General features: G+C 42.8%; 1 protein-coding gene across 2 annotated transcripts in view; it reads right to left on the bottom strand.

Annotated features, from left to right (window-relative positions):
- Window positions 1–1,823: 1,823 nt before the first annotated feature.
- dlc1 (DLC1 Rho GTPase activating protein) overlaps window positions 1,824–24,057 on the bottom strand; it is an 81,355-nt gene continuing 59,121 nt past the window's right edge. The window contains exons 1-14 of one of the 2 annotated variants that reach the window (XM_079264707.1): window positions 23,602–23,875; window positions 17,841–17,912; window positions 16,275–16,356; window positions 15,310–15,373; window positions 11,682–13,333; window positions 10,922–11,101; window positions 9,414–9,573; window positions 8,348–8,555; window positions 7,214–7,430; window positions 6,728–6,842; window positions 5,327–5,542; window positions 3,941–4,158; window positions 3,657–3,830; window positions 1,824–3,504 (exon numbers count right to left, since the gene is read on the bottom strand). In XM_079264707.1, the coding sequence (XP_079120833.1) occupies window positions 3,405–3,504; window positions 3,657–3,830; window positions 3,941–4,158; window positions 5,327–5,542; window positions 6,728–6,842; window positions 7,214–7,430; window positions 8,348–8,555; window positions 9,414–9,573; window positions 10,922–11,101; window positions 11,682–13,333; window positions 15,310–15,373; window positions 16,275–16,356; window positions 17,841–17,912; window positions 23,602–23,614 (3,471 nt within the window). In that variant the 5' untranslated portion in view covers window positions 23,615–23,875 and the 3' untranslated portion in view covers window positions 1,824–3,404. Of the gene's footprint in view, window positions 3,505–3,656; window positions 3,831–3,940; window positions 4,159–5,326; window positions 5,543–6,727; window positions 6,843–7,213; window positions 7,431–8,347; window positions 8,556–9,413; window positions 9,574–10,921; window positions 11,102–11,681; window positions 13,334–15,309; window positions 15,374–16,274; window positions 16,357–17,840; window positions 17,913–23,601; window positions 23,876–24,057 lie in introns of those variants that run through there. The other variant, XM_079264706.1, reaches the window with a different exon arrangement.

Raw genomic sequence — 24,057 nt, 5'->3', positions numbered from 1 at the left:
AAGATTCAAAATCAAAAGCAAAACACATGCAGTACCATTAAGATTCATTTATTGATTCCAAATAGGGGAGTTTAGGGAAATATATTGGAACTTACTTGGCACAAAACCTTAAAGCATTTGTTGAAGAATGTCTCCTCTACAATTCTTTGATAAAATTCCACCTTTGTTTCCAAAGAGATGTGAGTTGACCATCAGTGTATCTCAACTGTTTCTTTACCTTTTTGTCCCACACATCCACATGAGGGCATGGGCGCCAGCAGAACACACACTGGGCCCACCTGATTTTTGTTTCTATTGCAGGAAGAAAAGTACAATAAATTTTTCTTGGCTCAGAAACTTTCCTGCCTGCTTTTGGAATTTCTAAAATATGGAGCCATGCTGAGGAAAGACATGAGGTCAGCAGTGGAAACGCTCTCATCCTTTTCTATGTTGACTCTAAAAATATAATCTTATCGCAGTGACATAGTGTTTCTGTTGCCACAACAGTACTATAAGTTATCCAACAGATCATTCTGGACCACATGGAGATACAAGATGTGATGCAGTTCTTTGACTGCTGTCAACTTTCTGGGGTCAATAACAAAAGAAACTAATAAGCGGGTTAGATTGCACAGGGTTGCAGTGGTTCTGTGTTTAAGAAAAACAACAATTGACCTTCAGTGACATAAGCAATTAAAAATGAGACCTGATATATAGCGAAAACACTTTTACAGTGTCCTCTTCCAAAAACTCCAAGGGCAGCATTTTGATAAATGCTTGACAAAGAGGAAGAGCACAAGCGCTGAGGAATGCACACGTTCATATTCATTTATCAATGTGGGAAAGCTTCGGAGCTGGATTCTCAAACAGAGGTGCGGGAATGCAGCCCTGGTGCTTACTCTGTTATCTGGGTCTGCGTAATCTCTCCGAGGTGTTTAGGGTGCTCAGGAAAAACACAAGCGCATGGAAAAAATACACCAGTGTGGAATATACAATGAAACACATACACTCAGGAGAAGATGGAAAGGAAGTCAGAGAAGCCTTGTTTGTAGATGTTTATGTTATTCAAACAGGGAGTGAGGACAAACCTGAGTAATTCAGAGACAGGCACATGGATACGTCTTTAGCTACGCGTGATGCTTAAAAGGTTCTGGATAATGTCTAGTTCTGTGCTGCTCCATATGAAGTGTGAGTACGCCAGCATAAAATGCATCATCTTGGCAGAGAACTTTCGCAGTCAAGTTAACACTTGTCACACTGTACATGAATGGAAAGTACCCACTCGAGTTACGGAAATACACAACCCAGGTTCATGGCTTGTAACCATTCCAATGTTTGGATAATAGGAAAAGCATGAACAAGTGCAGAACATGCAGTCAGGATAGTTTCCTGCGACAGAAGAGAACTTCTTCTTCTGCTTAGTGATTAAAAGTATGAAGAGGAGCATCATCACCAGTGTGGATTCCTGTACCCCTCTTTCCAAACCAGTCCAACTGTGGTACAATACGCCACATTCTTGGAAACATAAGAACAGATCATATCACCGTCTTTCAGGCCGTTCTAGTCCAATCACACACGTGTTGGTGTGGAATGGAGTAAAGACATGGAGCAATGTTTTCAGTGGAAATGCAAATGGAAATCCACAGACTGGGTGTAAATACTGGAGCAAACAGTAGCGTAGAGAACAGTTTGGAGGGATTTCACAGCCAAAACCACAACAAAAAGGTGCCTTTCTGGTCCGAGAAGTATTCTGTGTAGAGGTTTGGTCTCATTTCAGTATTTTAACAAAAAAGAAAAAAAAAAAAACCTGGACAATTTTTATTTTAATACTTTTAATAGTGCACTTTGATTAACCTGTACAGAAATAATATTAATAAAAAAGATAGACATTTTTCATATCTGTAACACAGAGCTTAACATGTACAATAAAATAAAATAAAATGATAGAAAACAAACAAAAATATCTGAGGTATAAATATTTGCTTTAAATTATCTGTCATTGTCATGCATTATTATTTGGCAGACACAGTTACAGGTACAAACATTTATGATATGAACAATGGCTTAGTGACTTAATTATACACTGAACATAGACGATGCACGGCCTCAGACTGAAGTGTTACTACTGAAGAAGGTCAGCTGGTTATAAAGACCCAAACCTCCAACTACCTTTTAAACACTGGCAAGACAGTACAGAGAAAAAAGCTTAAACATATTTATCCTTCCTTTAAAACCACACATTCAATCTGCCCTCTTTTCTACAGTAAAACCTGTAAAATCCCCACCTTTATAAAAGGACCTTTTTTTTTTTTTTCCTTTTTAGTGTTTTTAATTATGCTTTTTCTTTTTTTTTATGTATATAAGTGATGTCTGGCCACAACAATCCCATAAAGTATGAATTGTGCTGTGCTCTAAACAAAACACCTACTGATGGCTGTAATATTAATACTGAAACGCTTTCAGCTTTTTCTTTATTTGGTCCAATAAATCTGTTCGTTGAGCATCAATTTTATCACTTCAGAGCTTTTTATGGCTATTTTCTGTTCTTTGTCACCGAAACATTTGTTTTTGGCACTTATTGCTTTACTGGAATAAAAACTCATCGTGCCTGTTTGTTTTTAACCAAAAAAAAAACAAAAAAAAAAAAAAATCAACTCTCATTTCAAGCTCATGACTCACCCTGGCGACGTGAACTCGAGGGATGAAGTGACTTCTTTAGCTAGTCAGTAAATGAAACCTTTCTTTGATTCATACTTCTTTTGGTGTTCCAGCCACCAGTTCTCTTCTGTCTCTGCCTTGAAACACTAAAAACCAGTGTGCAGTGTCCTGTCATCTCTCCATATCCTGTCCATTGTCTCCATTCAGCCTGCATATTACCAGCACATTTGCATCTTTCTCCACCCATAGATTTATCAATCAGCTCGTCGTAATAATGTCTACTGGTCCTGCTGTGCTTTGGCGTAACAGAAAAGGGGACAAAGGTAACACAAGGCAAGCACCGACTGGTAGTGTGTGACCAGAATACTATATGTACACATCATTCTCCACCTGAAAACCAACGCGACAAATATGACTCAACCGCTTGTTGCTGTGCGCACACACTCACGCTCACACATACCATGAATCTCCCTTGCTTCTCGGAAGCAATAGCACCCTTTAGATCAAGTTTAAGCTATACGTCCTGTATCAGCAACATAATGTTCCATAGATAAATCTGTTTTGGAGTCCTCTTGGCGGGCCCAACAGAATGGTTTTAAACGTAACATTAGTCTGTATGAATGCAGTGAAAACAAGTCCTTCAACCCATGCTTTATGGTTTGTCCTTCACTATAAAGCATAAAGAGGCTTTTAATCCATCTGCACTCAGCTGGAATTATTCATTTCAATCAAAGAAACCGTTTCGGGTCAGACTGGACGCTGCTTTCTCATTTGTCAATAGGCACGGTGAACGAGTCTCGTATCCGAGCCACTTCAGCGGCGCACAAGTGTCCGTAAAGTTTATTGTACCACTCTGGGAAGCGACCCCTGGAAAGGAAGGAGATGTCATGTTAGATCATCTGGTTTTGGTTACACAGACTACAGATGGCCCTGTGCAGCTAGTTTTATTGATTACTTAACTAAATGAGACAGGGAACGTAAATGCCAGATTTATATTTAGTCCTGGCTAACGCACCCACCTGCAGTCAACTCTGGAAATGTGTGTGAGTCTGGATTTGTTGTTTCCACAGGGCTCTATGAAGTAGCGTGAAGTAAGGACATTAGTGCGGACACCAACCACTGGTGCCCCTTCATGGTCCACAGACGAACACACCAGTGCACATGCTCCCTTTGGCAGGTCCGTTACCCACGTTCTAGTGGAGAGGATTAACATAGGTTGGGTTGAGAAAAAAAACTATGAAAGTATAGGAGTAGAAGAACACAAATAAACAAAAGATAAGTGAGGAGAAGGAAAACCATCTACCTGAGCACCAGGTGGTCTCTAGTGGGATGTGGAGCCATGGTGTTTCGGACGTACTGGTAGACCTCCGTCCTCTCGTCAAGGGTCTCAATTACTCGGCTCTCGAGCAGATCTTCATCCCAGTGCCCCTGCTCTCTCAGTAACCGGGTCAGAACATCGTCCGGACTGGCAGGAACTTCTACAGTCACTTTCCACAGCCGTAGTGGAAAGCCATCGTGCACCTGGAGAAACAGACACACACGTCTGGTTATCTCTCATTATTATCTTCAGTCTTTGATGTATTTTTAAGGAGGAGAGAGAAAAGAGAAGAACATGAGGGAGTTTTAGTAGCATCACGTAAAATATCTAATGACCTTATAAACGATGCCATATATCCTCGCTCTATTTCTCTAATGTATTAATGTATGACAATATGACAATATTGCCATCTCTAACTTATTTCTCCTTTTTTCCGCAGGTCTTCCTGAATAAGTGCAGTTGTTCATGTTGTTCTGTCTTTCCTGTCCTCTCCACCCCAACCAGTCGAGGCAGATGGCTGCCCTCCCTGAGCCGGGTTCTGCTGAAGGTTTTCTTCCTGTTAAACGGGAGTTTTTTCCTTCCCACTGTCGCCTTGTGCAGCTCAGGATGGGGGATTGGAACGAAGTCATGATTCAATACAATCAGTTGGTTTCTATTATATAGGATATGTTTGAATTGGCTTGAAATGATGTGTATGTAAAGTGCCCTGTGACAACATTGTTGGGAAATACATTGTTTATACAAATAAAGCTGAATTGAATTGAATTAAACATTTAAAGTGGTAGTTCAGGCAAAATTTCATGTACAGCATGCCAGCTATGTTACAACCTCATACTGCCCCTCAGCCATGTCGGTTGCTTCAATCGGCCATCTGATGATGAACACCCACTCTCTGCCTTGTGATTTTTAGACTAGAAAAAGAAAAAGATAACTCTATCCAGGGTCCTTGCACACTAGACACAGGAAATGTAGGCCTGGGATGTGTGTGTGTGTGTGTGTGTGTGTGTTTGTGTGCGTCTCCATTTCAAGCTGATGTCATTCTGGGAAAGAGTCCAGAGTCCAGTGATGGGAATGAGATGCCAGGAGCTGGGCAGCTTTCACACGGATGTGTTTCTGTACAGGAAACCCTAACTGCTGCTTTTCCACTAACTATTTTGAGAAGCAGTAGAGAGGCAAGGCGAACATTAAGACTAAAAAAGAAGACAGGAAACTGAGTCAAGACGGTGTGTTCGCTTCACGAAAGGCTGCTTTTTTTTTTTTTTTTTTTACACACCGAAGACAGGTGACTGATGTGCCTTCTCTTTCTCTTCCAGCAAGGAATCTGTCCCTAATCTTATTTGTTATATTTGTAGAAAATGACTCCCCGCTTACCTTCCTGTAGGAGAGCTCAGCATGCTCGGGCGTGGAGAAGCTGTCGTAACCTTTGAACTTGTCTTTGGCCTCTTTCAGAAAAGCATCCAAGCTGTCCTGCAGGTAAGCCCTGTAACCGCCTCGCCCGGCCTCTTCGCCTGCAAGCTCCTCTAAGCGCTGCGCCGGCAGAGCCTGCTCCACATACGAGTTCCTACAGCGGTTCATTTCTTCAGGGATCTGAAGGAGAAAAGAAGGGTAAGAAGAGTTAGAGATTTTACACAAATATATACCTCTATACTGCTTCAATAGATATTAAACACATAAATAATTACAACTTGCATAAGAAGTTATGAAATGTTTCTGCACTGGAACTTATGAACATTAATCAACGCAGGTCACATTTTAAAAGGTCTTAAATTATGAGTTTTACAGACTCTTTAAGGATGTTTATCAGGTACCCATTTCCTCATTACAGTAATTCCCAGTATGCAACCTGGGCTCGGATGTGTTGCTTCTAAAAGTGGAAACATTTTGAATCCTGTTGTCATCTCCATGTTTGTGCAGCTCATTCTTTTTGTTTACTTCCTTTATTTGTACCTTCCATCTTTTAATCAAATCCTGACAACATTACCGTCCAAGATTGTCATTAGATAAGAGAAGGCCAGTTCTAATTAAGCCCATTATGTTCATTTTTTTAGAAGACATTTTCCTCTTAGGAACCTCCATGAGCAAATACTAATCTGTTTAAAGGGAATAATTCAGGGGGTAATTGAGTTTACTAGTGTGATATGACTATGGCAGGAAGACAGGAAGTCAGGAAGCTCCACCACAATCCAATATAACTTTGAATGATATTAATGACCCACAGTGTGTGGCCTTTTAGCATTTACTGTGGCGTGTCAGAAAAGAGGGCACAATGCAGAGCACATTTGAGGGCGACTGTCATTCTAATGGGATTTGTAATGCTGATTATTTACTATTTATCGAGTCAAGAGCTTCCCTTGTGGAGACAGTCAGCCTCACTCATAGACAGGATTTGTGGATTTGCCTTTTTTTTTCCCACAAATGCTTGGAGAAGGATTTAAATGAACCCACAGGCACAGGAAGTTCAGCACGATGTTGGCACTCCAAGCACATATTTACTTGATGTAATCATAACAAGACTGGGATCAGCTTGTTATGTAACAGGGAGTATGTTTGCAGGACAAATGTTGGGACGTGAGGTGTGCAGAGGTGACACGGTACACTGAGCTAGCGGTGACATTTCTTTGTCAAAGTCGACTAAATATCTTAACTGACTCAAATGGCGGTTTTCAGTGAGAACGTCCGTCATTAAACCATTTTGGGTCTATTTTCTTTTAACTTTAAACGTATGTGCATTTTGATACAACACAATTACAGCTATTAATACTTTTCACTGACCCGGAAGAGTTTTCTGCACTCCTGGATCATATGTGCCAAGCCATGAGTAGCAGCCAAGTTCTCATTTAGATCCCTCTGGTCTGGTTTTCCCAGCATCTGCTTCCGGTTCATAACCCTGTCACAAAAGAAGAGAGCAGGAAAAGATAAACAAGTCGATCTTAATGGATTACCAACAGGGTGAACAAGCGGGTGAGCTGCATACAGGTGATAAACTGTGTCTTAAATGGTTAAAGATATTTATGTAACATCTCCATTTCCTCTGCCTCTATCCCTTCCTCTTCTCTGCAGCTTTGCTCCCTTCCTCCTCTCTCATCTCTGCCCTCCATCTACAGCATCTTACTCTTTTGTTTCTTTGGCGTGACCCTCTTCCTGTTTTCAAAACATACAGCTTATTAGATGTTACGTAATCTCAAATAACAATAACTCTTGTCAGTCAAAAGCTATGAGATCATACGGGTGGCCGGAGGACGCAGGCCCCACACACACCTTGGTGAGGAGCTCTCTTTGCGGCGCAGGGTGTTGAGGTGGAAAAGTGACGGAGCGAGACAAACAGCCAAGTTGGTGGGGGTCATCTGGTTCTCGGCCACGCTGGCCGTCACGTCGCTGAGCAGACACAGCAGCGTCCGCAGCGCCTCCCGGTTTTCATCCGGCAGAAGCAGGACGGCAGCGCGGGTCGCCTGCAGACGGAGCTCTTTAGGCATGTCTGTAGGAGAAGATAGCGTTTGTCATGGTTCCTCTCCAGCGTTATAAACCACCGTCATGCTACATCATGTTGTCTTTTTATTCACAAGCTCACTGATTCAGGAAGGAAATTTGGTAAGGCTGACTTTTCCTGCCAAGAATGAGCTACTGTGGGATCTAAGTGTGTTATACAATTCAATTCAACTTTATTTATATAGCGTCAAATCACAGCAATGCCATCTCAAGACGCTTTACAGACAGGGAAAAAAAACAAAACAAAACATAATGAAAGTCAATTCATAATAGCCTATATAAGGAAACCAACAAAATTGAGTTGGAAGCACCAAATCAATCTGAGTTTAGAATAGAACTAAAGGAAATGTTTAAGCTATCTTTTTCATCATCAACATGAATATTAAAATCACCTTCTACAATGACTTTATCAGTAGTCAGCACTAATTCAGACAAGAGATCAGAGAATTTGGTCTGAAACTCTGAGTAAGTCCCCGGTGGGCGATACACTAATGCAAAAAGGAGCAGTTTCTCTGAAATCCGTTTTGGATGAGATACATTTAAAATCAGGAATTCAAAAGATTTACAGTTAGATTTGAGCTTAGGACTAATCAATACAACACCATGAATGTGTACATTGTATGCTGCATGTTTAAGGCAGGCTTGGGTTCACCTTGTACAAGCTTTTTTTAAGTAGCGAGTAAATCTGAGAGATGCAAATGTGACAGTGAGCACCTGACGGATGAACCAGTGATGATGTTTCCTGTATGAAGATGGTATTTTTCTGCACTAAATTATGTCTGATTTGTTGAGCATTTGCAGGGTCTGAAACACTAACATGGTATTGTGTGTCTCCTTACAGGTGAACAGATGAGACTGCTGTGCAACTGCATGCAGAGATGCTGATCAGTTTAAATATATTCTTACACTGATATATCTGGAGAAAGGTCTCAGACAGTTTGCTTGTAAGTAGGGGTTCTGGCAAGTCTCTGAAATACTGTTTCAGCATGTCGGCAACGTCGTAAGCCGATTGGCCCTCATAGTTGACTCCTCCTCCGTCTGCGCCGCTTGCTTCGTTCATCTGACGAAGAGCTTGGATTCGAGATTTAACTCCCGATTTTCTAAAAAGACCCACCTGGGGAGGAGAGATGGAGACAGTTACTTCTTTTCTTTGCACTTTAAGTCCCTTATGAGTCTCAGTGTTAGTCCGAGTGCAATATTTGATCCACTTATTAGTGTCTAAAACTGTGTACATCCAAATCCCACGTCTTTAAAAACTTACATCCTGTTATGTTTAATATATTAACATGTCAAATTCAGAGCTCAAAATGAGACAAGAAGCTCCTCACTCTTGTGCAGAAAGCTGTGCAAGTGCTTTTTTTAAAGGATGTATGAAAAGGAAATAAATACTTAAAAAAATCTTAATGTCCAGTCTGAAAATTTTTCCATGAGCTTTCACCACCTCTGAACAGAGGCCCCTTGTCTCACTTTGGGAAGAAAGCCGTCATTCATTTTTCAGTTTTGCGCTTCGTTAGCAGTGACTTTCTATGGATTTCTTCCTGCTTTCCCTCATGAATGCAGAAGTATTCCGTAAAAACAGTGATTTTGAACAGGCCTCCCTGTTTTATCTTATGTATGACAGGGAGATGAGAAAAAGGGGAAAGAGAGAAACTGTATATATACACATAGTGGATGAGTGGCTGCCAGATTTTTTTTCTTTTCTGTTCACAAATCAGTCTTATGTAACATCAAGCGGGGAAGAAAAAATGTGATGTGACAATTTAACTGGCTGAATATGTCCTGAAACAGATATTGTGCAATTCAAGCATGTTAAAGAAAAAAGATTTAATTTCTGAAAATACAAAACATAAAAATAAAAAATAAGACCATACAACTGTAAGGCTGGCAGGAAATATAACATCCTTAAGCTGCATTTTCTTAGATTGAGTTTACACTCTGATCTTAGGAGCGTACTAACATACTAAAATATTACCTGATCGAGACACTGATTGCGTAAATAGCGCATGGCTTGCTGGATTCCCTGAGGGAGGGGCTGGCCAGTCCGCTGGACGATGACTTGTAGTGGCACACCAAACACGTTCCTGTCTTTGTAATCGCGCACTTTGATCCGCTTCATAAACTTTGGTACAGCCCTGCAACACACACACAATGAAAGTTTCTGATTTCAGTAACATGAAGTGTGCTGATTGCTGATTGATACAGAAGTACGCTTTTGCAATGAAGTGTTTGTGTGTGTTTTTATGAGAGCAGCCGCACATTTATGCATCCAGGTTTATAAGAGGAGGAGGATAAACAAGATGAGGGCGAGGAAGCTTGATGTTAGCCTGAGTAACTAAAGGGGAAAAACAGGCGCTTTACATATCAGCACACAGTGGGGATGTGTAAAGCTCTTGGGTTCTTGCTATTTCTTACTCTGGAGGGCAAGAGGACGACAAGTCTATAGCCACAGACCCTGAGCTGAAACACGCAGCACAGATGAAAACATGCCCACAGATTTATAGATGTGCTTCTATATGCATGGGTGTGAGTGTGCTTAGCAGAAGAACTGCGGGTGACTCAATACAAGCATTTCTTTGTAAGCGCTGCTGTTCACAAGACTCAGATTGATTCTCAGTACCACGGTTTGGGAAAAATGAAAAAGGAGCATTTTATGTTCGGGGACGGAATTCTGAATATGCACAGGCCTCAAATGGCCAACAATCGCACTCTGTCTTTCAGAGAGCCCCGACCTGTCATAAGACTGTCATAACGCCTTCAGTTTCTGTCCAAGAAAGGCCTCCAGCAGGAGAAAAACACAACAGTATGATGTGATTTTTCACTTTCAGTTAAATTTTCTCATCAGACCTTGGCAGGAAACTTAAAATGGAAAACGTGGTAATCGAGAAGTTAACTGTTTGACTCCCAAAAATCATGCAATATAATACTTAAATTTGTTAATAAAAAGAAAATTACATTTTAAAAAAATACATTTAAATCTTGTGTTTCACTTATATTTGTGCCACTTTTAGATGGGGCCTCTCTTACAACAGATTTGAACACTTTGGGTGCTAGTGGGTAATCAAGCACAGCATATTACGTAGAGTCAGACCAAATGCCTATAAGTGGCATAGGAAACATCGCAAAGACCATTAGAGGGGAGGGCATCTCTTTCCAGCCTCCAGCGCAGCACCTTGCGTGTGAACTGCCATGATTGCACCATTGAGAAGAAGACAATGTGCACCCCTTCTCTGCAATTATGGGCCTGGGAAAAGAATGTGAAACCCAACCTCTGTGGACAGCCGTCACAGCACTATTCAGCAAGTTGCAGATGGAGTGGAATGGATGGATTGGCTAGAGGGCAGTGACTGGCTGAGAGGATAATATTGGGGGGGCATTACTTTCAGAAACAGACAGATGTAGCAATCATTCTACACGACAAGTTTAATATAGGACTGCTAAACCTACTGCTTTTCCGTGCGCATACTCTATATTTGCACTCACCAACTGAAGCCATGTTTATTTGTCGGGGTGTGTTTCTCCAGTAGGGCGGTGAGTTGCAGCAGGGAGAGTTTCTGCAGCAGATTCATCTGTAGCACAGACTGGCAGCTAATCTGGAGCTGGACGGAGGCCAAGCTTGGCCGATGGGAGTTCTGAAAGCTCGGCCAGCGGAGTTTCTGTGGTCTGCAGCAACATTGGAGGATAAGGGTGAAAACACAAATTGAGACATGAGAAGGAATAAAGAAAAAGAACAGTTTAACTCTTGGGATCTGTGCCCCGCTGTTGTGTGTGTACATAAATGTGGAAAAGGACGCAAATGCTGTGTGTGGCAAAGTGATCAGTTGAGGAATTACACAGAAGTATGTACACATCAATCAAGAGATTACCCACCAAGTGTAATTCTTACAGTGAATTCCTGACAGCACAGAAACAGTCTCCATGGAGACCAAGCAACATTCCTGAGTAGCCCAACGCCATTATGTAAGAAAGGAGTCTCAACCTGTCCTTCTGTTGATCCCTTGTTGTTACTTTTTTTGGAGTTTTATCCTTTTGTAATCACCTCAGTGTGTGTGTTTCCGTTTGCTTCTATCTTAAAAGGATAACACCACTCCATTGCAAAAAAACAACAAAAAAAAAGGCTGACGTAAAAAAATAAAAGTTTCATTACAGGCAAAAAAGTTTTCTTTGGCAATTCTTTCTACATTCAACAATCGTGTTAAGTATTAGTATTAGTAGGAAGAGAGTTTATATTTTCTTCACCAACCTGCTGGTTCGAGTTAACGACGCTCCGACGCCTGAATCTCTCCTCTCCCGCATCCCATCCTCTCCTTCGCCCAGCGGGTTTCCTGTGCTGTCTTGATCACTTCCATTCTCAGTCTCTTCTAGTCGGTTCTGCAGAGGAGATGATGGGCACGGGGATGCCGAATCCAGTGCTGAATCGGAGTCGCCTTCCTCCTCTTCATCCTCCTCCTCTTCCTCCTCTTCGCCAGCCACGGCCTCTGACCAGGCATTAACGAAGCGCTGCAGGCCGCTGACGTGTTGCAGCACTTCCTCCAATTTGCGTTCGTCCACCTCTTCCTCCTCTCCCTCCTCTCTCTCAGTGTAGGGAACGTTGTCATAAAAACTAAGCCGGCTGTCGACTGAGCCTGAAGAGGCGCGACGCTGGCGTCTGCTCTGCCGTCCCCTGAGGATCACCAAGTTTCCATTATCATTCCCGTTGTTACTACGCGAACTCCCATCCTGCAGGGCTTTGGGGAAGGTTCCCGGCTTGTGCCCTTCTGGTAAGTAAAAGAAGATCATTCCCTCTTCTTCTTCATCATCATCTTCTTCTTCTTCTTGTTTGCTTTTGTCTTGAACATTGCAGTTGTTCCTGTGGTTTTGCTCATCCACCGACATCCCATTGCTCGCTCGGCAGGGGATGGGCGGAGCAGATTTGGGAGGAGGTGGCTGCTGATCTGAAGCCTGCTGGAGAATGCTAAAAGGATCAAACCCCTCCAGGTACATTCCTCCTCTCTTACTCGAACCGGCTGCTGTACTGTGGCTGCGAGCTCGAGTCACTGGGCTCGGCGTGCTCACAGCACTTCCACTGCTGGCTTCAGACTGGCTGCTCCCAGTACTCCCAGTGCTTCCGTTGCTGGTCTGAGTGGAGTAGGACACAGAGCGAACCCTGTTAAGAGTCATTGTCTGAGTGGGATTGCGGTGGTGATTGAGGTTGATACTCGAGATGTCAACACAGTTAAGCCTCCGCAGTTTGTCATCATCTAGACCCTCTTTGATGACTGGCCCACTGATTTCTAATTTTCCCCCACTGGTGCTCCCCTTCTTCTTTCTCTTGGAGGAGGTGCCACTGCGAAGCCGCAGACTTTCCATCCTCTTGAGGAAGCTTTTAGCTCTTGAACGCGTACTTTTGCCGCTGCCTCCTCCTCGGTCCAGGCTTCCTCCTGCCATCCCCGTTTTCATATCAAAGGTGAATTGCCTGAGTGTCTCCAGGGGTGACGGAGGCAACCCATCAGACAGAGAGTCCTCATTGGCACCTCCAGATCCGCCTGTGCCTGAGGAAGAACACATGCTAGCTACTGAGCTGGCACGGGTGGCACCGGCAGGTATGACGTCATTCACCGAGGCAGCACCGTGGTTCTTCTCCTCTCCTCTTCCTCCGCTGCCACTGCTATGGATGGAGCCCACCTCAGGCTGCTCGCTGAGGTCGGTCAGCACGCTTTCTGAACTGTTGCCTTCATGCAGGCCATGCTTGCCTTTCTGAGACACTTGGTCCTTGGTAGACGGGGGCTGGGTGGCATCCGTAGACAATGCGGAGAAGACGTCCAGCTCCTCCATCCGGGACCAACGCTTGCTGTCCCTTTGGAAGGTCCAGCGGCCACTGATGGCACAAGGCTCGTCTTCATCTGAGTCTTCACTCTGAAAATAGGAAGAAGGAGGGAACAAGGGAGAGAGGAAATGGGACAACAGAAAGGGGGAAAAAAGAATGAGAGAGAGAAAGTTAGATGACATGATACACTTCTAAACTTTCCACTTCTTTTCTAACATTCCTAACCTGATCCAGGAAACTTGCTCAAATTGTTCTCATTTTAGACTACATGAAATATAACTGTATACAGCAGCTGTCAAGTCCTTTCATAACAGAAGATCATTGCTTAGATGTGACAAGATGTATCACAAGGCAGTGACATAATAAGACAAATGTTTTGGATAATATTGTAATCTGAGGTCAGGACATGATGAATTGAATCTGTTTAAGATTGGCTACTTAACGTGTTGCTCTCACTTCCTGACTGCAGGAACATAATTAAATAAAACTAAAGATTAGCCCCCAAGTGAGACGCAATTAACATACAGCCATTTAATCTAAATGCCTATGTCTCCCAGTTTGGTTAATCCATCGCAGAACCTGAGGGGAGTTCAGGAAATTCCAATATGACCCCCAAAGGTCCCAATGCAGCCAGCCAGACTGGGGTCACCATGCCACATACACACCCCCACCTAATAGTCTTTATCTCTTCTGCCTGTGCATATGCACAAACACACACACACACACAATCTGTCAGAAGCAGACTAATACACTGATACTACAATGCCATTTTCTTTATCCCTTAGATAACCACACATACCCATCCTTCACAGTGGAGGAGCTCAAGTTTAAATAAACAAAACATAGCCGACAGTTTAACCACCTGGCTCTTTTCACTTTTCACATCATATCTTCAATTAAATCTCAACTCAGCAAGATGTAAAAACTTTCCTCAAACTGAGAGATAATTATAGAAAGGAATCTTAAGTAATAACAGTGCATTTAGGAGTTTAAAAAATAATTTTTCTTCCCATTATTAGTATCCTACCGTGGCTCATTTTTCTAGTTATGCTGGCTGGAATGTGAGATAACAGTAGTATTGTATTTGCTGCACACAAAGAGCAGTGATTGGCCAGCAGATCTGGGACCATTTCTCAACATTCTAGAGATATCTTATCAAACCATCTAACCGCCAAAGCATTTACTGCAATGGTGGCCACTTTGAAGGCCATACTAAGGAGTGTGGGGAACTAAAATTATTGCTTTTTTTTAAGAATAAAGTTGACAGAAAGAGCACACCGCAAACTACGATAGACAAGGAGACGATGTGAAGGGAGAGGGAATGTGAAGATGTGAGGAGATCAATGCATTCCTAAGTTGTCTGGATAGGAGGGGTGGCGTGGTTGGCTGTCCGCTAGAAAGAGTAGAGGAGTCAAAGAGGCGAATAACCTCTTTGACTCTTCCACCGCTCTCTGTTGACTCCTGAAATGAAAGGTGACACAGAGAAGGTCATCCTAATGAATACCACCACCCGCAGAACAAGGATGTTACTATGCAGCCCTGAAGGCTGTTAAGGTTGATTTAGATAAAAATTATTGTCACAAAGTGACACTGTTTCAATCGAGACTTTCTAGTTTATTAGAAGCATACGTTGTTGAAGATGGAGATTCTTGGAGAATTGTTGTTTTTCCGTCAAAAAGGAAAAAGACTTTCCAAAAGGCTGCTCTTTCCAAGAGACATTCAGGAGTTACCACTGATCTGGGTTAAACTGGACTTTTAAAAACAAACATACCATCATCATCATCATCATCAAAAATCAGTTAGAGACCCTTACATGCATGTAGAGTCACAATTATAAAGAAATATCTGACAAAAGGAGGTGGTGTGGCTTTTTTGGGAGGAGGTCCCCCCCCCCCCCCCCCCCCCCCCCCCCGAATGCATTGCTTTAAAAGTTTCCCTCACTCCCCCCTAAGGCTCTCATGGTCTGCTTGATCTGGAAATAAACTCAACAGGTGCCTGATCATTAAGCAAAATGAAAGAAAAAGCAGCTTTGCTCTGTGGCAGATGGGTCTGGGTGTGCACTTACTCTTTTTCTTTGCGGTGATATCTCCAGTCTCATTAGAGCACACTTGTTGAGGGTGTTCAGCCTCCTGCAACACATATACACAAAACTCATTACATTAAAAAAAATAGTTTAGACACATTCCAGCTCATTGACCTTTTAAAAAGTCTATTATGAGAAGGAAAGGATGGATAACATAACTGGGGAAGAAAAGAGGGGAAGCTAACGTGCAACCAGTCTTGCTAATTAGCTGCTGAGGGATAATCCCCAACATGAACGGGGAGAGAATGGGACAGATAAGGAGAGAGAGAGGTGAATAAATCTGCTAGAGTGGTGGAGAAAACATAGGGAGGGGATAGAAAGCTTACCCCCCCCCGCCACCTGGAGAAGGGCAGGAAAGGGTGGCGTTGGGGTCCACCCTCTTGTGAGCACTTAAAACATATCATGTAACAATGGGGAGATGAAGTGATGGGAATTAAGGGATGGTAGGGGTTTGCAGAAAGGGTGAAAGGGTGCAAAGAGAAAGGAGACAGAAATGATAGCTTCCAGATGTATGGTGGGACACCTGCTGAGGTTCATTATGAGACAGCTGACTCCATTAAAAGGGGCATTTAATCCCTTATAATGTGCTAAATAATACCACAGGGATAAACCCTTTTAATATTTTAATTAATTACATTAGCAAATGGGGCTAACTATTTTATTTCTACAAAATGAAGCCAATAACAAAACTCAAGAGGCTTTCCCAGACCTGGTTATCCGGCAGAGAAAGGTAGGAGTGAGGTGGGTACATGGTACAATGATAGAAAAACTCTGAGTACATTGTGCTACCGTGATGCTTATCGTGTGATTCCTTTATCTAGTCTTTAACTTTTTGAAGTCATGCTCTCGTGACTTCATGTGGGGGCAAAGAAAAGACAGCACACCAAAGAAAATGAAAAATGGCACATACCATCAAAAGAAAGTCTGAGAGTGCCATGTTGTCTCACCTGCAGAGAGCCTCAATAGCATCCCGGTCGAGGAAGTCGTGGTCTCTGGTGACTGAAGAAATGTCAATAGGAAACTGGGCATCTAAAGAGAGGAGAGAGTGGGGTCAGTGATGGCATTCCTCTGCAGTTCAGCACATCAGTGTGTTCAGATTGAACTAAGGTCCACCACTAGCCCCAAACACACCCACCAGCTCAAGCCTAACCCTCCCGACACAACCTATACAACCTTGATGAAAAGCTAAAAGAGGAAGTAGCGTCTTAGCCGACCAAACAAACACAGCTGCAGCTTTCAAAGTGGTCAGGCAGGGGGGATATGGAGCACAGAGGGAGTGAACAGGGGATTGATAGAAGAATGACAATAGGTACTCCACTGCTGCTCAGAGGTCCCACTTCCTTTTCTGATTTTCTCTTTAGACTCCCTCAGGATCACTTCGAGCCCCCCCAACCAGTCACTGCATTGGTAAAGGTTTATGTGACTTAAAAAAAAAAAATCCAGACGCTCATTTCTGGTTCGGATTCAAAACTGAGATACCAAAAGTTTTTTCCTGGAATGTGCTTCTCCTACTCAACATGGGAATCTGACATCTACAGCCTCAGGTGTGATGATGATAAGAAAGTTCTTTTCACAGTTAGCCAACATTTTTAACCTGAAGCAGGCTTATCAGTCCAAGTATCTTTAGTGGGGCAATAGTCATGAAAGAACAATAGAGATTCTCCCATGGATACAAGGGCGCAAAAAATGTGTTTTACATAAGCACAGCAATTCCCACCCATGAAGAAATGGCAGCAAGTAATGAAGCGGCTCGACTGTAAAGTGTGTAGAATGATTGACTGCGGTTTGGTCTTCATCAGTGTAGAAGATGTACCATCACCTGTGCAGGGACACAATGACTGTTCAGTTCAAATGAGAAACCTTTCACGGTTAAGTGGAAACTAGCAATGACCTGTTGACAGCAGTCGCTTGGTCCTGCTGTCATCATCCTGTAATTACATAAAAGCAACTGGTATGCTAATGGAATGCTAGCATAGTTAGAGGAGCCACATGCAGCGCTAAGAATGCCGCGCATTTTACTGAGTGTGTATTTTAAGCTCAAGAGTCGAGAAAAGCATCTGTTGTGGACCATCTGAGATTGCAGAAGTATGTTTAAAGCCAACAGAAAATATATTTATGGTTTGTTTGACAATTGCGTTTGGTTCCAAACATGACCGAAACGCATCACATTACAGTCAAAGCAATCTTGTAATGTTTGGAATATGGGAGAATGTACTACTTTCCTCACATTTGTATTAAAAGCTAAATGCTATTCTAAGTCAGGAGGAATGAAATGCTGTGCATTGTGAGAGTGCATGAACAGGCGCATGTGTGCTTGGTGACCAATGGTGCGCCTGACAAGAACTTCCTCATTTACATATTTTAAAAAAGCAAAAAAAAAGTTTCTGGATTCTTTCAATCTCAGTTTAATCACCGTTTGGGTCATCTGTTTTATTATAAATTGCTACTATGATATTACTTTGATGGTTTCTGCACATTCTTAATGGGTTAGAGTGTCTGGTGATGTTTTGTACCTTCATAAAGCTGGGCATACTGGGGGAACCCTGCAGCTCGGAGCCAGGTACAGGCTTCTTTGGCTTCAATCTCTAAATGGGACAAAGTAAGAAAAGGGGACAAAAGCATGTTAAGTGGTGAAAAGAAACAAACTGAAATTATATAGATATTTACAATAAATCAATCACACCAAACATTGTGCAATACCAGATGATTTACAAATGCATCCTTGGGAGACAAGCAAATAATGGAGTAGTTCTTATGAATAAAATCAAAACATTGTTTGATAAAGTTATCCTGTCAATGCAGAAGTGCTGGACAACACTGGAAGTGTGCACTCCAGTGTGTTCGGAACTGATCACATGTGAACTCTTTGACCTCATTATCTACATCACCCTCAGCCACTCTCATCTCACATGCTTTTAAAGCTGAAACTCAAAGCATCGTTCCAGCAAATTGCATTAACACCCTCACATGCCAAATGTGTGCCGCTAGTCTTCTCATAAGGCGGCAGAATTCATTGCTCACTCAGAAACCTCCCAAAACCTGAATGTATAGATAATTATGAGCTTTTGTTCCATTGCCATGACAAGCTTGAAAATTCAAGGAATATCTGAAGGTACTGCTGCCTATAGGAAAGGATGCTTTATTAGCCAGATGAGGCGTCTCTCCCAGTTCATAACTTTCACCAACATAACCAAACAAACTGTTTCATAACTCCCTTTAAATGGAAGGTGTGACATTCAGGCCAGTAATGCTAAGTACTGTGATGAATGTGGAGGCTCACAGTGTGTCAGGGAAGCCATGGGGATGTCTCCCAACTATGTGTGAAAGTCTTTTAGATGACATATGCCAAAAGGCAGCCAACACCCCAACCCACTCCACATGGCCGGGAAGAGGTTCGAAGAGGAGACAGAAGCATGTCTGAAGGCCTTAAAGAGCTGACTTTACAATGTCCTCACGGCACTGATGTGACAGCAAGTACAAATGTAGCACAACCCTGAGAAAAACAAACCAGCAAGACAAAAGAAGGAAAAGACACTGGTAAACTACAGATGAAAGTGACAAAGGAAAGTCAGACAATCATCCATGCATTTACACCTAATAACACATTTTGCTCTTTTAACTGAGCTTCTATTTAGTTTTTTTTTTTTTTTAACTTAATCCCTGAATCAAAAGTTTGCAGTTCTACCTCATTTCCAAGCTAAAGTGCATGGTTATATCACTCTCTCAAGCACAACAAAAAGAACATAAAAAGGAGGCTTGGTATTTTAGAAAAAAAGCAAAGATAAGCAAGTAGAAACTAATGGCAAACAGGCAACGTGTCAAAAGCTCAGGACGAAGTTTCTTTTCTGTTAAGCAAACCAAAAGTTGGCTACAAACCATCATCAAGACACACAGGGAGGTTGGAGCAGGACTTGTGCTATGAGGGGTCTGGTTTACATGATATGCCAGCATTTACATACCAACAGCAAGCCTAGACGGCAGATGAACCCTCCAACAACAAGGTGTGACACGACCAGAACAAGGTCTCTTCCTCTGCCACTGCACAGGCAAGCAGGTAGCATGAAGCTAGCAAAATGGCCAGATAACACAGCAACAATAATTACTTTATTTGACAAATGAATTGTATCTTTCCCAGCAAATGTGGAATTTGCTGGGCATGTTATAAAAAAAAAAAAAAAAAAAAAGTCTTCTTGAGTGTGTGCACGTGTGTGTGTTTGGCCTTGTACGTCTAGAGTGCTATGAACCCAGAGGAACTCAAAAACCAAAGGATAATTATACCAACATTCTTGAAAGCAATCACACATGTAGGGGTAGAAAATTCTTGAGCTTGCTTGCGTATCTGTGTGTAGGTGTATGTGTGCACAAGCAAGAAAGACCAACCTCATGTTTAAAGGCAAATCACTCAAAAGACAGTGAGGCCATTGAAATGCAAATTAGACATACAAACACACGGATAGCTCCCCCCCAAAAAAGCCCAGAATAACAGCTTCTCACCAATAAGCTCCTTTGGTGAGAAACTATCCAAAGACACACCCTGTTGGGCTAGAATGTGTGTCAAATCTCCTTTACAGTAACATAATGTGAACTTAATGTGCCAAGGAAATGAAATAATGACAACAGCATTCGCTGTGCAGACGCACCACACTGAATAATGTTTGTCACTGCATCACACTGAGTCTCCAATCACAGTGAAGCAGGAATATTTGTGTCTTTTGTTTGGCTGCAGGAAGTGGACAGGGGCATGGGGGCATCTGGCACAAACAATATGACAATAGAGGCACAAATATATTCATACACACCTCAGGAAAAAACATGGGTTAACAAAAGGAATTTAAAAGAATCCCTTTTGCAATGGTCATTACAAAGTCGCTGCTTCCAATCCTTCCTAATCAGCTTGTATTTTATCTATGTATGCTTATTCCTTTCCTTAGTGTCCAATCCAGCTCCCTAACCCTCACCAGCAAACTACCACGCTTCCTCTTCCTGCTTCCCTCACAGGAAGAGAGCCGAGTGGCGCTGCAGTGACCACGGACCACTTGGCTGGAGGGCCCTGCCTTCATTTGTTCCTGGTCAGATAATAGGCACCGAGGCAGCCAAGACAAACACAGGCTCCGGTGATTGTGTGTACTAAGCAAACGCCCCCATGGTTAAAGACAGATACAAAGGCATACTGGACAAATGTCTTACAGCACACACTTACAGCTTAAATGTGATTGTAACAAAGGCCTATGACAAGAAGAAAAGAACCCCGTCACTTTTATGATGGTAGTATAGGTGTTAAGTCGGTATAAGATAACAAGTACAGGGTGAGTCAGGCCAGCACTAACGTTTCAAAGCCTCCAACAGCACTGAACATATCACCTGCCCTCGCAAATGACCGCATTTCTTATTATTTACAAAGCACACTTTGGGTAACCATTTAATAAGCAAAAGGAGATGCAGTCACGCCGTTCCACAAGTTATCTTTGTGCAATTTCTATGCAGCTACAGATAAATAAAAAAAAAACAAAAAAAACTTATCTTCTTCTCATCCTATAACACTTTGCATGTGCAATGACACACACTGGCTCACTGTGATAAAGAAAGCTAGGAGGGATTTTCAGCATATAATGTGACTAATAAGAAACAAGCTGATACTAATAGATGTCAAAGACCACAAGTCTCTCTGCTCCCAGACTTTGTCAAGTTTGTTTTTTATTTTTTGCGGTAAGCCACCATTCAAGGTCACACTTCAACTATTACCAGCTGCATCAGCTCCCAAAATGACCCAATATAGTCATTATTTGCTTTCCTTTTGCCTCCTTTCACCCTCATCCCCAACACTGTCTTTGCTTATTTTCAACCCTGCTAGCCACTTCTCCTCTCTCCCTTCCGGAGGCAGGAAGTTCTCACAATTGCCGGCCACAGCTTCCCTCTATCACAGGAGGCAGTGGGGTTTGGCTAGACTTGAGTCTGAATGCTCAGCTCCAGTGGGAGTTTGTCAGCGGCTAGCAAACAAAGGATGCTGCTCCCCATCTCAAAGGCTCTGCTACGGCAAACTAGAGGTCAAGAGTCTGAACACAGCTATCTCTAATGGGTCTTTGAAGTCGTCAGATTGAGAAGAATGCTTCACTAAGGCCTGTTGTGGACTGAGGCAGCTTATCTGGAGTTACCTGATCACTGCTGGGCTTCGAAGGACTGACTGTAAAACAATCTGAAAGGTAGTCATAAGGTTCTTATCTGCTCCACGTCTGAGTGGGTCATTCTGAAGGAGCTGCAAAGTGGGTCTAGACAGGAGGGGGGTGATAAACCAGGCCAGACTCTGTGGCTCAGCACTGACCTACAATAAGCAAAGCCAGATACCTTAAAGATCCTGGTCTTTGTTTTTCACCCGATGTGTTAATGAACTTTCAAACAGACAGGGATATAAACTATTTCAGGAATGACCACCCTTTAAATCACAAACTCTGTTGATATGAAAACACACACAACAACTCGAGATAGAGTTGATTTTAGCACGAGCAGTACTGGAATGCAAAGATGGCAGATAACAATATTTCTTTCTTGATGGGTATCATGTTTTGTGATTCCACTACTGGGACAGCTGGCGCTCGCCGAGATGTTCTGGCTGTTAGCTAAGTGATATGGTACAAGCAGAATCGCCATCTGGCTGGCCTCAAGCAATACCTCATTGACACAGACACACAAGAGAGAAAAAAAAATGAAGCTACCAACATGGTTCATTCCAGTTATCAACCACCAGCTGGTGGAGGCATGCAGGAATGAATCCACCAGCACATACACATGCAAACACACAGCTGGTCCAGATGGATCATCGCTTGGCTAACCCCAAAGGCCCCTGTGCCCCCCTGACGACAGATTTATGCTCACATGGAGAGGGCCTTATCCCTGGATCAGGTGACGAGCTATATTCAAAACCTCTGAGAAGCTTTCTATACCTGCCAGGAGCCCACCCCCCTGCTACTCCCAACACACTCCAACCTGCAGTAAATTAACAAACAGATTAAAGATCAACCACATCCCTTCAGCACTAAACTGAACATGCAGATCTCTTCTCAGGACATGCAGAAACCAGCTGCATCTAAATCTCACAGATAAGGCCACAACTCACTTCCTGTTTCACACAGAGAGCAGATGAGACCAGTTTCCTTCATTAGTTCTCACCACAGATAAATCTCAACAAAACTTAGTTACCACATCATAACAGAGGGAAAGAAATGCAGAGATGCTCGGGGGAAAGATAGTGCTTCTGAAGTGTTATCTTCAGGTTGGTATGAACTGTATGTCATGATCTGTCTCCCGGCATCATGATGGCTGAATGCCTTTGGTGGACCTTCTTTAATGGTTTTATGGCTTAACTGAAGCTCTGTGTGCTCATATCTGTTGCAGAACTTGAGCAATTGATAAGGACCAATGTGCTGGAACACAGATACACACGTACACAGATCCCCCCCCCCCCCCAAACACACACACACTAAAACAAACAAAACAAAACAAAAAAAAAACCCCAAAACTTTTTCTTTTTTTTTCATGCAGCCTGCCAGACAAAAACTTAAAACCAGGATTTAGTCACAACAAGACCGGTAAAGCAAAAGTAAAAAGGCACGCAAGCACACTGGTGTGACTGGTACCAGCCTATACATTCGGATAATCTTAAAACACACTAAATACGATTTAAGCTGAACATTCCGGAACAAGGCTGACTTTTTTTTTTCTCAAAGGGGATCAAAGTTTCCCTAAATCTAAACCTAAACAGCAGAAAGAGCTGAATCGAGCAGGAGACTTCCCTTTGGCTCCTGTGTGCGTAAAATGGGTACAGCCTATCCACACGTCGCCGATTCTTCTCTTAGTTCAGGCGTGGAAAATATTTCCTTGACTGCGAAATATTTCCACTTCCCAACTTGACTGTGCATAAGTTGGGATAATGTATGCTGAAAACAAAACCTGGCGATATTTAGTGAGTTGTAAGCGCGAGTGGGGACGTGGAGGTATGCGACAAGCTGGGGAGGGGGGGTTCTTATCTGACAGCCTCAAGCGTTGCGCCTTTAAGGCCACTCACAAGAATCTTCTACATGACGATAAAATTCAAGCAAAGGTTCCTAACTTTAACCTTTAAACGTGGATTTTAAAATGTTGTTTCAGAACTATGCTCCTGGTTATGAGTGAGCTCTGCGTTTCCCTTCAATAAAAACAAACGCAACTGGATTTAGAGGATACAATAAGCAAACCATCAAAATACTTCTTGTATTTTTTGACACAATGAAACAAACTTACGTGTTAAAATCATATTTAAACGTCACGGTCGTGGGCAGCTTCACCATAAAAGCCAACTCCTGAGTGCGCCTCGGCAGGCTTTGACCAATCAACCGGTCACACAACTCCACTGTTAGGACGAAGTCCTCATGATAAAATCCAGTGTTGGAAAACTATACAGAGGGTCGCCAGTGTCCAGGGGTCCTTGCACAGGTCGATAAATCCATGCTTTCTAGAGTGATGTGCAGCTGATAGGCAAAAACAAGTCCACAAACTCCTGCTCCCACCAACACTATGATGCAGTCTCCCAGCAGGAATGTGAATGGAGAGGAGTGTGATTCAAGCTTTAGGAATGAGCGACTCTGCAGTGGCTCCACCCCCACCCTCTCCACTGTTACCCCACCTGAAAACGACCTAGACACATACACACTCACACACAGGCGACTGTGGTCAACCTCAGCACTACTGGAGAAGTTT

The sequence above is a fragment of the Telmatherina bonti genome (genome assembly GCF_933228915.1).
Source record: "Telmatherina bonti genome assembly, chromosome: 3".
Taxonomy (NCBI): domain Eukaryota; kingdom Metazoa; phylum Chordata; class Actinopteri; order Atheriniformes; family Telmatherinidae; genus Telmatherina; species Telmatherina bonti.
The sequence above is the reverse complement of the archived record's forward strand: the minus strand, read 5'-3'. Positions and strand labels throughout refer to the sequence as shown.